Genomic DNA, 15,689 nt, shown 5'->3' on the forward strand with positions numbered 1-15,689 from the left:
AGCTCACGCTGAGGTTGGCTTAGTTCTGTACTTGACGTGTGTCCTTCTAACGTAGAGGCTGCAGACCTCACGTACTGGAACAACCTGGTTATCTTTTCGTCAAAGGCTTATATAGTGGAGAGGGGGGAAGGATGTGTTTCATCGTTTATAACCCCTCCTCTTCACAGGGTGGGCCACTGATCAAGCAGGGCACTTTCCTTATGAACACCCAAATCTCTCATTTGGAAGCTAAAATTACATTTAATCTCCTAACAAACAATTTCAATATCAAACATTTCAATTGCATAACAATTCCATGTTACTCTGATAACTAGAGGGTGTATACTTTCTCAGGTACAGTTTATGTCGTCCTGTCATCAGTCATAATGTCTCAGATGACAACCGAACTGACATACATACTCATTACGTTCCCAAGCATATTTCCAACTGGTTTTATTACCAAAATATGGTTCCTTTTCCCCATTTGTTTGATGTCCCCAGACTCTCTATATTTAACACAGGCTATTCAAGTCCTTCAGTAGGGTCAGAGAGGGGAAGGGAGAAAGGTATTTATGGGGGGGGGTCATAAACCTTACCCACAGGCCAACGTCATGACACAGGTGTAGGAAATGTGCCTACCTTGTTTTTGGTGCCGGCTCCTGTTTCACTGATTCAGACTCTCTAGTTTGACTGTAAATCGTGGTGAAACATGCTCGCAGCGCCAATTGTTAGGTTCTAAATAAACAGAGTAAAAACTGACGGACGACTAATAAAGCTGAAACCAAGTTTATTCACCCACTGGGTCACACAGCTGCATAAGACAAAGACATGTTTCCACCAGCACAAGTATTTATACCCCTTTAGGTGGAGTCTACTCCTTTTCTCTAAACATTACATCTTTGTTGCTAGGCGGGAAGGTAACCTCTATGGGCTAGGTGGGACGCTAGCGTGCCACCCGTGGTGCACTCCATCAACAGCAGGTGCATTTCAAGAGCGGCAAATTTGAATCCAAATAAATGTCAAAATTCAAATTTTTCAAACATACAACTATTTTACACCATTTGAAAGATAAACATCTCCTTAATCTAACCACGTTTTACGATTTCAAAAAGGTTTTACGACGAAAGGATAAATTTAGAGTATGTTAGGACAGTACATTTACAAGAGTTGTGTGTAATGTTTTGTCAAGTCAAAGACAGGGTCACCAAAACCATAAAACCAGCTAAAATGATGCACTAACCTTTTACAATCTCCATCAGATGACACTCCTAGGACATTATGTTAGACAATGCATGCATTTTTAGTTCTATCAAGTTCATATTTATATCCAAAAACAGCGTTTTACTATGGCATTGATGTTGAGGAAATCGTTTCCCTCCAATAACCGGCAGTCAAGTCAGCGTCACAAATTAAATAATTAAAATTAGAAAACATTGGTAAAATATTATATTGTCATTTAAAGAATTATAGATTTACATCTCTTGAACGCAATCAACTTGCCAGATTTAAAAATAACCTTACTGGGAAATCACACTTTGCAATAATCTGAGCACTGCGCCCAGAAAAATACGCGTTGCGATACAGACTAGACGTCATGTTGGGGAGATCTAAAATCGAAAATACTATGTAAATAATCCATTACCTTTGATTCTCTTCATCAGATGTCACTTCCAGGTATCACAGGTCCATAACGAATGTAGTTTTGTTCAAAAAAGCTCATCATTTATGTCCAAAAATCTCCGTCTTGTTAGCACATGATCTAAGCCAGCCGGACTTCTCGTCATGAACGAGGGGAAAAAATATATTTCCGTTCGTTCAAACATGTCAAACGTTGTATAGCATAAATCATTAGGGCCTTTTTTAACCAGAACATGAATAATATTCAAGGTGGACGAATGCATACTCTTTTATAACGTATTGGAACGAGGGTACCCAACATGAACTCGCGCGCCAGGTGTCTAATGGGACATCATCGTTCCATGGCTCTTGTTCGGTCAGATCTCCCTCCAGAAGACTCAAAACACTTTGTAAAGGCTGGTGACATCTAGTGGAAGCAATAGGAAGTGCCAAAATATTCCTCAGCCCCTGTGTTTTTCAATGGGATAGGTTTAAAGTCAATACAACACATCAGGTATCCACTTCCTGTCAGAAAATGTCTCAGGGTTTTGCCTGCCAAATGAGTTCTGTTATACTCACAGACACCATTCAAACAGTTTTAGAAACTTTAGAGTGTTTCTATCCATATATAATAAGTATATGCATATTCTAGTTACTGGGTAGGATTAGTAACCAGATTAAATCGGGTACATTTTTTTTATCCAGACGTGCAAATGCTGCCCCCTAGCCCTAACAGGTTAAGTGATGTGGGTAATAAACTGTTTCTTCTCCCTTCATGTGACCTGTCCTGACCTGACCTTGGCCCCCATTCTTCTCTAATCCACAGCTGTCCACCCTTATCAGTGACCACAACCATATGATTGCCTTTTCCCTTACTTAGTAACTCTCCAAGCCCATGGCTCATATCCACCCTTAATTGACCCCACCAAATACATTCCTCCTATATATATAAACATTAACTTCTGGTGTAGCAAGTATTTCAACTTACAACCCAACACATTGTATAGAGAGAATAGGAGAGGGCCTAGACCCGAGCCCTGGGGGACACCTGTAGTGAGAGAATGTTGTGCAGACACAGATCGTCTCCACGTCACCTGGTAGGAGCAACCTGGTTGATGTGTCAACAATCAGCTGCAAGTTAGGAGCAGTCAGCAGTTCACACACAAGTAGGCTACTGGAAAGACAGCCACTTAAAGTAGATGGCCCTAGCTAGCAAAAAGACAGTACTAGACAACAACAGATAAGACAACAATTATACTTATCACTCCAGGAGTCCTCTAGCTATAGATTGAAGTACATTCATTTTGGTATTTGGCAATTAACATTATTAGCAGTTCTACATTAGCAGTTGTACATTGGTTTAATGTAACCAAAATATAAAGTTGCTGTGTTATGTCATTCTCCTGCTGTAAACCCAACTCTACAGTCCTTAGCATCACACATCTCTCTCTCTCTCTATCTCTCCTCAGTGATCAGTGTGAACAGCCCTCTGGACTACGAGATGGTCCCTGAAGGAATGATCTACCTGACTGTGATGGCTAAAGACGGCGGGAACCCAGCCCTTAACAGCAGTGTCTCTGTCACCATCGAGCTGTTTGTCAGTACATCACCCAACTTTATGCTTTCTAATGGTTTCAACCAACACTCATGCATGCAACACTCACTTCACTTTGAATTGATCCCAATCCTGTCATGTACTGTTGTTCCATCATCTTTAAAATGCAAGAGAAAGGCCATAATGTATTATTTCAGCCAGGTGATTTTGGCCACTAGATGGCATCAGTGTATGTGCAATGCTTTAGACTGATCCAATGAACCATTCTATTTCTGTTAAAAATGTTGTGTCAAGGCTGGCCAAATATGCCTCATTTGTTTATTAATAACGTTTCATGTTAAAAATTGTGCACTCTCCTCAAACAATAGCATGGTATTCTTTCACTGTAATAGCTACTGTAAACTGGACAGTGCAGTTAGATTAACAGGAATTTAAGCTTTCTGCCAATATCAGATGTCCTGGGAAATGTTCTTGTTACTTACAACCTCATGCTATCATTAGCTTCCCTACAGAAAATACACTAACTTTCATACATCTAGATTGCCGGGCGGGTAGGCGAGGTGTGGAGCCAGAGACAGCAGTGGGGTCAAACTGTACAACCCAGTTCCTACATTTGAATGTAAAAATAGATTTTTTTCAAACAAAACTACACTATATTTTATCTCTGGCACCCTCAGGATGACAGATCAGAGCAAGATTACTGAATCTAAGTACAGTATTTACCTTCAGAGGTGATTGTATCAAATCAGTTTTGTTGTTACGCACTATCCTCAAACAATAGCACTGTCTTTCTTTTCTGTAATAGCTACTGTAAATTGGACACTGCAGTTAGATTAACTTCTTATGGGCAGGTGAGACGTTAGCGTCCACAAAAACTGCAGGTGCGCCACGAAAGTCAGAAATAGCGATAGAATAAATGCCTTACCTTTGATGATCTTCTTCTGTTGGGATTCCAAAAGGTCCCAGATACATCACAAATGGTCATTTTGTTCAATAATGTCCTTCTTTATATCCATAAAAACTCTGTTTAGTTGGCGCGCTTCAGTCAATAATCCACCCAGTTTGCCTCCATCAAAATGCATACAAAATGAATCCCAAATGTTACTAATAAACTTTTCCAAACTAGTCAAACAACATTTATAATCAAACCTTAGGTACCCTAATTGTCACACTCTTCTTCATCAGAAGATAAAGAGAAATCATTGTCAGACCAACACGCAGCGAGATCGTATGTACTCATCTTCTTTATTAAGGAAAAGAAGGGAAACCAAAATAAACACATACACAAAACACAATGACGACTATCAGTCTGGTAAGGCTATACACAGAACAATCTCCCACAAAACACAAACACAACACATACCTATATGTAGGACTCTCAATCAGAGGCAACTAAAAACATCTGCCTCCAATTGAGAGTCCAACACCCAATTACCTAGACATAGAAATACTAAACTAGAGAGAACATAGAAAGACAAAAAACATAGAACATAACCCAAAACCCGGAAATAATAAATCAAACACCCTTCTAAACAAACCACCACCCCAAACCACATAAAACAAATACCCCCGCCACGTCCTGACCAAACTACAATACAAATAACCCCTATTACTGGTCAGGACGTGACACTAATACATAAATAAACGATCAAATTTAAGGATTTCACCTTATAATAAAAGTGACAGCCATTGAAAACAGTGGTAGGCTGAATTGTCTTTTTTCTTATGGTTTCTTATGGTTTTTCCTCGGGGTTTCGCTGCTCTGGCACCCCAATGGTGGAACAAGCTCCCTCACGACGCCAGGACAGCGGAGTCAATCACCACCTTCCGGAGACACCTGAAACCCCACCTCTTTAAGGAATATCTGGGATAGGATTAAGTAATCCTTCTAACCCTCCCCCCAAAAAATATATAGATGTACTATTGTAAAGTGGTTGTTCCACTGGATATCATAAGGTGAATGCACCAATTTGTAAGTCGCTCTGGATAAGAGCGTCTGCTAAATGACGTATGTAAAAATTTAAAAAAATGTAAATGTATATCAGTTCTGTTATACTCACAGACATAATTTTAAAACAGTTTTAGAAACTTTAGAGTGTTTTCAATCCAAATCTACCAATTATATGCATATTCTAGCTTCTGTGCTTGAGTAACAGGCAGTTTACTTTGGGCAAGCTTTTCATCCGGACGTGAAAATACCGTTGTCTGGTCTCCTGGGCCTACAGAGTTGTAGTTCTTAGGGATCGGCATCCCGTCAACGGGACAGTTGTAAAATCATGCAGTGCTTTGTTTCACCATCGCAGATTTTAGAGAAATAACAAATGTCGGTACATGTATCTTAAATCGGCTGAAAGCTTAAATTGTTGTTACTATAACTGCACTGTCCAATTTACATGAGCTATTACTGCTATTATTAGTCCTAACAACAAAACACTTTTTTCACCACGATAGTTTTGATAAATTCACCTCCTGAAGGTGAAATGTGTACTTACATTTTGAAATCTTGCTCTGATTTGTCATCCAAAGGGTCCCAGAGATAACATGAAGTGTCGTTTTGTTAGATAAAATAATTGTTCATATCCTAAAAAGGTCCATATAGCATGCACGATCGATTTTGTATTTCCACTCGTTCAATTTGCAAAGAAAGGAATCTATGAAAATCTCACCCTAAACGTTGTTTCAACGAGTCAAATCACCTTCCTATGTATTCCTTATAGATCCTAGACTGTAACAAGACTTCACTATATCATTAGGGGTGTAGTATATCCTATAGGACACGATATTTGGTCAGAGATCGACGCCTTCATGGCACGCTTGATGGCACGGGCGGTCTTCACTTGAACGACTCTATCTTTGTCAAATAAGCACCAATCGGGGTCAAACAGATCTAGCTAGATAGCCAATGAGCTGAGCTTTACGGTAATATCTGGAAACCCTGTGTCTGTTCGAAAATGTAGGTGCTAACCTTTTGTGACAGCATGCCTTTTCCTTTTGGACAAAAATTATAAGAATATTCAGAGTTATGAAGTTAGGAAAACTGGTTGTTTTGCAAATGTTGAACTTATAATATGGCTACTAATACTGGAAAAGTTAAATCACAGTCCAAGTATACAGATTTGACAATATTCTTGCAGAAAAATGTAATATGAATGCAAATGTCTCTCACAATTTGCCCATTTGTACCTGGGTGACTTCACACTAAATGTCCTGTAGCTCGCTCATACTTCAAGTTATCCATCTGAAATGGACATACACTGCTGCCATCTTGTGGACACCATCGGGATTACAAGCAGAGTGATGGCTGGAACTGGGACCTTTCTCTTGCATTTCAAAGATGGTGGGAGAATTTTTGTTGTTGTTTTTTTCTTTGTATTTTCTTCTACCAGATCTATTGTGTTATATACTCCTACATTCAATTCACATTTCCACAAACTTTAAAGTGTTTCCTTTCAAATGGTATCAAGAATATGCTTCAGGGCCTGAGCTACAGGCAGTTAGATTTGGGTATGTCATTGAGGCGAAAATTGAAAAAAGGGGGGCTATCCCTAAGAAGTTAATTTCAAGATAAAGCGTCAGCTCCATGTTTTCTAGTCTAATGTAAATTTCGTCAGGAGTGGGTTTGATACACTTCTGAGAAAAGGGTGGTTCATGAAGCTAACGCCACTGATTTGTTTAACTTTATATTAAAACCCATATTTTCTCATTTAGAAGGGTAACATCACATTACATCTTTTCACAAATAGTTTAATGTTTAATCACATACGTTTCACAATATTTAGATGTAAACCCCATAAATAACAAGTGTACACAACCAAAGACACAGTAATGAGTGTTTCCTTGTAACGGCCGTCGTCAGAATTAGACCAAGGTGCAGCGGAGGATGTGTTCATCATTAGAATTTTAATAGACTGAACGAACACAATACAAAAACGAAACAAAAATGACCAGAAACAGTTCTGTCAGGAAAACACACTAACAGAATACAATCACCCACAAAACCCAAAGGAAAAACAGGCTACTTATGTGTGACTCCCAATCAGCAACAACGAACTACAGCTGTGCCTGTTTGGGAGCCACACACGGCCAAACCAAAGAAACCAGCCAACATAGAAAAATTAACATAGAATGCCCACCCAATGTAACACCTTGGCCTAACCAAAATAAAGAACAAAAAACCCCTCTATGGCCAGGGCGTTACAGTACCCCACCCAAAGGTGCGGACTCCGGCCGCAAAACCTGACTCTGAAGGGGAGGGTCCGGGTGGGCCTTCCTACGGCGGCGGCTCAGGTGCGGGACGTGGACTCCACTCCACCCTCGGCTTCGCCCACTTAGGTGGCGCCCCTGGCTGCGCCGGAGGACTGGTGGGCAACCCTGGCTGTGCCCGGCTGGCGGGCGACCCTGGCTGCGCCCGGCTGGTGGGCGACCCTGGCTGCGCCCGGCTGGCGGGCGTCCCTGGCTGCGCCCGGCTGGCGGGCGTCCCTGGCTGAGCCCGGCTGGTGGGCGGCCCTGGCGGCTCCGGGCTGGCGGGCGGCCCTGGCGGCTCCGGGCTGGCGGGCGGCCCTGGCGGCTTTCGGGCTGGCGGCGACCCTGGCGGCTCTGGCCCAGGATTCACCAGGCTGGGGAGACATGAAGGAGGCCTGGCTCTGGGTGCAGGCACTTGACTCACCAGGCTGGGGAGACCCACTGGAGGCCTGGTCCGTGGAGGAGGCACAGGACTGACCAGGCTGGAGAGACTCACTGGAGGCCTGGTCCTGGGAGGAGGCACAGGATAAACCAGGCTGGAGCGACCCACTGGAGGCCTGGTCCTGGGAGGAGGCACAGGATAGACCAGGCTGGAGCGACCCACTGGAGGCCTGGTCCTGGGAGGAGGCACAGGATAGACCAGGCTGGAGAGACCCACTGGAGGCCTGGTCCGAGGAGGAGGCACAGGATAAACCAGGCTGTGGGGGAGCACTGGAGTTCTGGTGCGTAGGCTTGCCACCCAAACTCCAGGCTAAATGCCCACCTTTGCCCGGCACGGGCGGAGCGCAGGCATTGGGCGAACTGAGCCCTCCCAGCGCCCTGGAGACACAGTGCGCAGAGCCGGCGCAGGATAACCTGGACCGAAACGGCGCACTGGAGACCAGACGCGCTGAGCTGGCACAATCCATCCTGGCTCGATGCCTACATTCGCATGGCACTTGCGGGGGGCTGGCCTATAGCGCACCGGGCTATGAGCACGCACTGGAGACACCGTGCGCTTCACAGCATAACACGGTGCCTGACCAGTACCACGCTGCTCCCGGTAAGCACGGGGAGTTGGCTCAGGTCTAACGCCTGACTCCGCCAATCTCCCCATGTGCCCCCCCCCCCAAAGAATTTTGGGGGCTGCCTCTCGTGTCCGTCGCGCTCCCTCGGCAGGTTGTTGCAGTGGTCAAATAATTGTTCCCATGTCCAGTCAATCCTTGACTCCAAAACCTTCAGCGACCAGGATGCCATTACCTCCCGAGCACGCTGCTTCATCCCCTCCTGGTGCTGCTCCTTCCTCCGCTGCTTGGTCCGTTGTTGGTGGGTGATTCTGTAACGGCCGTCGTCAGAATTAGACGAAGGTGCAGCGGAGGATGTGTTCATCATTAGAATTTTAATAGACTGAACGAACACAATACAAAAACGAATAAAAAATGACCAGAAACAGTTCTGTCAGGAAAACACACTAACAGAATACAATCACCCACAAAACCCAAAGGAAAAACAGGCTACTTATGTGTGACTCCCAATCAGCAACAACGAACTACAGCTGTGCCTGATTGGGAGCCACACACGGCCAAACCAAAGAAACCAGCCAACATAGAAAAATGAACATAGAACGCCCACTCAATGAATGTGTTTCATTTGGTGATTTCATGAAGGACAGGAATGTAACGCCCTGGCCATAGAGAGTTTTTTTTGTTATTTATTTTGGTTAGGCCAGGGCGTTACATTCCTGTCCTTCATGAAATCACCAAATGAAACACATTCATCATGACTGTCCCTTAAGTATTTACGGACCACTCCCACATTCTCAAAAATATTGTTTAATTACTCAAGCTTTTAATGTTCAAGGGTCTTTCTGTGTTCCACAGTTTATCCTCCAATTTCGAACACTACAGAGAATAGAGGCTGCGTATTTTATGACCGCCATAAAACAGCCGATTTCCTGCTCTCCCCGTCTACGAGAGAGAACATGCTGTAGAGCGGACCCACTGTCACCTGATCCTTCAGATTGTCACAGGAGAGTTATGACAATACTAACTGACAGGAACTGTCATTGCTAATTGCAATGACTTACATGAACTCTCATATTTAACAATTGTAGTTGTATTTATTATGGTTCCCCATTAGCTGCTGCCATTAGCCACTCTTCCTGGGGTCCAACAAAATTAAGGTAGTTATATAGAACTTTAAAAATTTTACAATACATTTCACAACAGATTTCACAACACATTAAGTCGGGGCAATTCTGTGGCAATTTTTATTTTCCTAAGTCCCTCTTTGTGGCACCTGACCACAATAATAGGGCCTGTAGGACCTGCCTTGTTGATAGAGTTGTTAAGAAGGCAGAAAAGTAGTTTATTATGGACAGACCTCTCCCCATCTTAGCTAGGGCATCAATTGGTTTTGACCATGACAATTTACAACCCAGGGTTACTCCAAGCAGTTTAGTCTCCTCAACTTGCTCAATTTCAACATTATTCATTACATGATTTAGTTGAGGTTCAGTGTTTAGGGAATGATTTGTCCCAAATACAGTTTTTTAACCTATTTCTTAGCACCTATTCTGAAACGGACTGCAGATCTTTTGTTACGTTTTGCAGAGGTTTCACTTGCTGCGGTAGCTTACGTGTATAGTGTTGAGTCATTAGCATACATAGACACACAGGCTTTACTCAGAGCCAGTGGCAGGTCATTAGTAAATATTGAAAAAAGTAAGGGGCCTGGCCACCTGCTTTGGGGAATGCCTGACTCTACCTAGATTATGTTGGAGAGGCTTCCATTACAGAACACTCTCTGTGTTCTGTTAGACAGGTAACTCACGATCTACAATATAGCAGGGGGTGTAAAGCCAAAACACGTAAATTTTCCAGAAGCAGAATATGATCAATAATGTCAAAGCTGCACTGAAGTCTAACAAAATAGCTCCCACAATATTTTTTGTATCAATTTCTCTCAGCCAATCATCAGCCATTTGTTTAAGTGTTGTGCATGTTGAATGCCCTTCCCTATAAGCAAGTTGAAAATCTGTTGTTCATTTTTTACTGTGATACAGTGCCTTGCAAAAGCATTCATCCCCTTTGGACATACACAAAATAGTCCAAATTGGTGAAGTGAAATGAAAAAAATAACTTGTTTAAAACATTTCTAAAAAATTTAAAATGGAAAAGTGGTGCGTGCATATGTATTCACCCCCTTTGCTATGGAGCCCCAAAATAAGATATGGGGCAAACAATTACCTTCAGAAGTCACATAATTAGTTAAATAAAGTCCACCTGTGTGCAATCTAAGTGTCACATGATCTGTCACATGATCTCAGTATATATACAACTGTACTGAAAGACCCCAGAGTCTGCAACACCACTAAGCAAGCGGCACCACCAAGCAAATGGCACCATGAAGACCATGGAGCTCTCCATTCAGGTCAGGGACAAAGCTGTGGAGAAGTACAGATCAGGGTTGGGTTATAAAAAAATATCTGAAACGTTGAACATCCCAAGAAGCATCATTAAATCCATTATGAAAAAATGAAAAGAATTTGGCACCACAACAAACCTGCCAAGAGAGGGCCGCCCACCGAAACTCACGGACCAGGCAAGGAGGGCATTAATCAGAGAGGCAACAAAAATACCAAAGATAACCCTGAAGGAGCTGCAATGCTCCACAGCATTGGAGTATCTGTCCATAGAACCACTTCAAGCCGTACACTCTAGAGAGCTGGGCTTTACGGAAGAGTGTCCAGAAAAAAGCCATTGCTTGAAGAAAGAAATTAGCAAACACGTTTGGTGTTCGCCAAAGGCATGTGGGAGACTCCCCAAAGATATGGAAGAATGTACTCTGGTCAGATGAGACTAAAATTGAGCTTTTTGGCCATCAAGGAAAATGCTATGTCTGGTGCAAACCCAACACCTCTCATCACCCCGAGAATACCATCCCCACAGTGAAACATGGTGGTGGCAGCATCATGCTGTGGGGATGTTTTTCATTGGCAGGGACTGGGAAACTGGTCAGAATTGAAGGAATGATGGATGCTAAATACAGAGAAATCCTTGAGGGAAACCTCTTTCAGTTTTCCAGACATTTGAGACTGGGACGGAGGTTAACCTTCCAGCAGGACAATGACCCTAAGCATACTGCTAAAGCAACACTTGTGTGGTTTAAGGGGAAACATTTAAATGTCTTGGAATGGCCTAGTCAAAGCCCAGACCTCAATCCAATTGAGAATATGGTGGGTGGGTAACTGGTGCAGTGAATCAGGCGCAGGAGAGCAGAAATGAGTGTACAAGGTATTTAATTTCACGACAGCACCAGTATACAGACAATACTCAAGGTGCGGAGAAATACCGGTCACTCGAAAATAACGGAGTAAATACATAACCTGGCAAACATAACCAGCCGACAAGTACCGACATCAACAGTCAATAAACACGCACACTAACATGTGGGAAACAGAGGGTTAAATAATGAACATGTAATTGGGGAATAGAAACCAGGTGTGTAGAAAACAAAGACAAAACAAATGGAAAATGAAAAGTGGATTGGCGATGGCTAGAAGACCGGTGACGTCGACCGTCGAACGCCGCCTGAACAAGGAGAGGGACCGACTTCGGCAGAAGTCGGGACAATGTGGTGTGACTTAAAGATTGCTGTACACCAGTGGAACCTATCCAACTTGAAGGAGCTGAAGCAGTTTTGCCTTGAAGAATGGGCAAAACTCCCAGTTACTAGATGTGCCAAGCCTATAGAGACATACCACAAGAGACTAGCAGCTGGAATTGCTGCAAAATGTGACTCTGCAAAGTATTGTTTTCGGGGGGGTGAATAGTTATGCACGCTCAAGTTTTCCATTTTTTGTCTTTGTTCTTGTTTGTTTCACAAGAAAACATATTTTGTATCTTCAGAGTGGTAGGCATGATGTGTAAATCAAGTGATACAACCCCCCCCCCCCAAAAAAATGTTTTCATTCCAGGTTGTAAGGCAACAAAATAGGAAAAATGCCAAGGGGGTGAATACAAGCTACTGTATCTGTTCAAGTACCATTTTTTCCAAAAGTTTACTGAACGTTGGTAACAGGCTGATTGGTCGGCTGTTTGAGCCAGTTAAGGGTGCTTTGCTATTCTTGAGTAGCGGAATTACTTTTGCTTCCCTCCAGGCCTGAGGGCAAACACTTTCCTGTAGGCTTAGATTGAAAAGATGGCAAATGGGACTGACAATATAATCCACTATCATTCTCAGGAATTTTCCATCCAAGTTGTCAGACCCAGGTGGCTTTTCATTGTTGATAGAACAATAATTGTTTCACCTCTTCCACACTCACTTTACAGAATTCAAAATGACAAAGCTTGTATTTCATCATTTGACCAGTTATGTATGGATGTGTAGGTTCAGAATTTGTTGTTGGCATTTCATGCCTACATTTTCTAATCTTGCCAATTAAAAATATAATTAAAGTAGTTGGCAATATCAGTGGGTTTTGTGATGAATGAGCCATGTGATTTAATGAATGATGGAGCGGAGATGACCTTTTGGCCCAAAATATAATTTAACTTGCTCCAAAGCTTTTTACTGTCATTCTTTATATCATTTATCTTTGTTTCATAGTACAGTTTCTTCTTCTTTTTGTTAGGTTTAGACACTTGATTTCTCAATTTACAGTACATTTGCCAATCAGCTGTGCAGCCAGACTTATTTGCCATTCCTTTTGCCTCATCCCTCTCAACCATAATATTTTTCAATTCCTCATCAATCCATGGGGATTTAACAATTTTTTGTTATTTTCTTAATGGATGCATGTGGAACTGGAATCAGCAATTCCAGAAATGTTTCAGGTGCAGCGTCTGGTTTCTCCTCATTACACACCACAGAACAGCAACTATTATCTAAATCCTCAACATAGGAATCACTACAAAACTTATTGTTTGACCTCTTATATTAGGCCCAGCCTTTGGAACTTTGGTTTTCCCTGATATGGCTACTATATTATGATCACTACATCTGCTGGATTTGGATACTGCTTTAGAGCAGATTTCTGCAGCATTAGTAAAGATGTGATCAATACATGTGGATAATTTCATTCCTGTGCTGTTTGTAAATACCCTGGTAGGTTGACTGATAAGCTGAACCAGGTTGCAAGCACTGGTTACATTTTGAAGCTTTTTTTTGGAGTGGGCAGCTTAATGAAAGCCAGTCAATATTTAGCTCATCCAGAAAATATACTTCTGATGATATGACATACATTATCAAGTATTTGACACATATTATCCAGATACTGACCGTTAGCACTTGGTCTATAGCAACTTTCCACAAGAATGGGCTTTAGGTGAGGCAGGTGAATTTTTTTTGCCATATTTCTTCAATAGCATTTGATATGAGATCGTATCTAAGCTTTACAGGAATATGAGTCTGAACATAAATGGCAACATCTCCACCATTGGCATTCCTGTCTTTTCTGAAGATGTTGAAACTATGTATTACTGCCACTGAGTCACCAAAGTTATTATTATCTAAGTGAGTTTCAGAGAGAGTCAGTATATGAATGTTATCTGTTACTAGCAAGTTATTAATTTCATGAACCTTGTTTCTTAGGCTACTACATATGTTAATGTGGGCTATATTTTTCACTTTTCTGGGAGACTTGATTGTTTTTTATTGCTTTACTAGGAGGCTTATCAGAGGTAGTAGACATGACAATTATATGTATGATTGAGCTGAGCTGCACACAGTGGACTTCCGAATAGGGCAAACATATTCCTACTCGGGTAAACTAGCATCAGTGCTAACATATAACTCAGGTTCATAGGTGCATGAGTACTGCATACAATAGCTGTAGGATTGACAGAGGCTTTCAGGGGAGTTAGAGGGACATAAATTATGTTACTTACATTATGACAGCCAACGCCCCTGGGAAAATGTACATTTTCATCAGCAGAGCAACACAATGGTAGGGATTATCTGAGCAGGGCTTGGGTCACTGAAAAGTAACTTTCTCAACGCAACCTTGAAATGCACGGACATGGTCCAGAAGCCAAGATGATTTGGATGGACTCCGTCATTCCTGTAGAGCATCTACTGTTTCCAAAAGGTGTCAAAGTTATCTATAAAAGTTATGCCAACAGAGCAACAGTAATCTTTTAACCAGGTGTGTAATGCCAGTAGCTTGCTTAGTCTTTCACAGCCACAGCCCAGCAATGGTAACAGGCCTGAAATAATTGACCGCTTTTTGGAATTTTTAAGAGCTCAAATCAGTTCGTTATAATACGTTTTTAGCAGTTCCGAGCTAGCCCCTATAATGTTGTTTGACCGCACATGGACTATGACAGCGTCAGCCCCCGGCAGTTGTTGTAGAATGGTAGGAAGCAGCCTTGTAATGTCCTGTATTCGTGCTCCAGGATAGCACATGGTTTCTCACCATAGAGCTGGCGATGACGACAGCAGGTGAAATGGCTGAGGAGGTCCGGCTGTTCTTTCGCCTCGAGTGGTTTATAAGACCCCTGGAAGACCGATGGGAGGTGCGTCCCAAGACAGAACAAAGGACGCAGGTACCTCCGGATCCGATGTCGAAGTGGAAGCCCCCAGGGATGAAGGCGCCGGAACCTCTGGATCCAGGGCGGCAAGCTGTTTGAATTCTGTATCCGGTCCGGGCTTCCCATCGCAAAGGAGGCCCCTATTGCCAAAGGCCGCTGCTTTTGAATTCCACTGCGAGTGATGTGCCTCCACGGCTGGTTGGTAGGGTCAAGAATAGGAACATCTACTAAGTCATCCAGAAGCAACCTACTAACTCCATTCTCCAGGGAAGGGGGAGACACCTTCTGGAAAGTCGGCTGGGGAGAGACGACACGGCGGCGACACTCCCACCAGACCAGAGCAGCATCCAGCTACTGGAGTAGAAGAGAAAGAGAAAATAGGCGGGCATAGATTCCCCAGTAGCTTGTGTAAGTTTGCCAGTTATTTGCTAAGATTAGTCCCCTGCAAGCAAACAGTCGTTACATTGAAAGTCCAGACGGTCCACATTTTCCTAGAATAGAGCAAAATAAACACAGCTCCTGCAGCGTTGAAAACGTTTGTTAGTTACTTCCATTTACAAGCTAGCTAGGCTGGCTGGGCTTCCGTGTCTCTGTTCTTGACAGGAAGTGCTGTAGAAGCAAGCAGAACATTGCAGTGAGCCAAAACACCGGTCAAGAAGTTAGGGAGAGACAGGTAGAAGGAGCATTTGCTAACCAACAAGCAGTGTGAATGAGCATACATCCTTACAAAGAGAAACACATTTGAGAAAAACATACAGAAGTGTTTAACCTCTTGGGGCTATGTG

General features: G+C 42.8%; 1 protein-coding gene across 3 annotated transcripts in view; it reads left to right on the forward strand.

The window, feature by feature from the left end:
• The window catches only part of LOC106579432 (cadherin-23), a 706,260-nt gene that overhangs the window by 403,760 nt on the left and 286,811 nt on the right, over positions 1–15,689 (forward strand). For all 3 annotated transcript variants that reach the window (XM_014159337.2, XM_014159338.2, XM_014159342.2), the window contains exon 17: positions 3,066–3,193. In XM_014159337.2, coding sequence (XP_014014812.2) covers positions 3,066–3,193 — 128 coding nt within the window. The remainder of the gene's footprint in view (positions 1–3,065; positions 3,194–15,689) is intronic.

This window comes from Salmo salar, chromosome ssa19 (assembly GCF_905237065.1).
Source record: "Salmo salar chromosome ssa19, Ssal_v3.1, whole genome shotgun sequence".
NCBI lineage: Eukaryota > Metazoa > Chordata > Actinopteri > Salmoniformes > Salmonidae > Salmo > Salmo salar.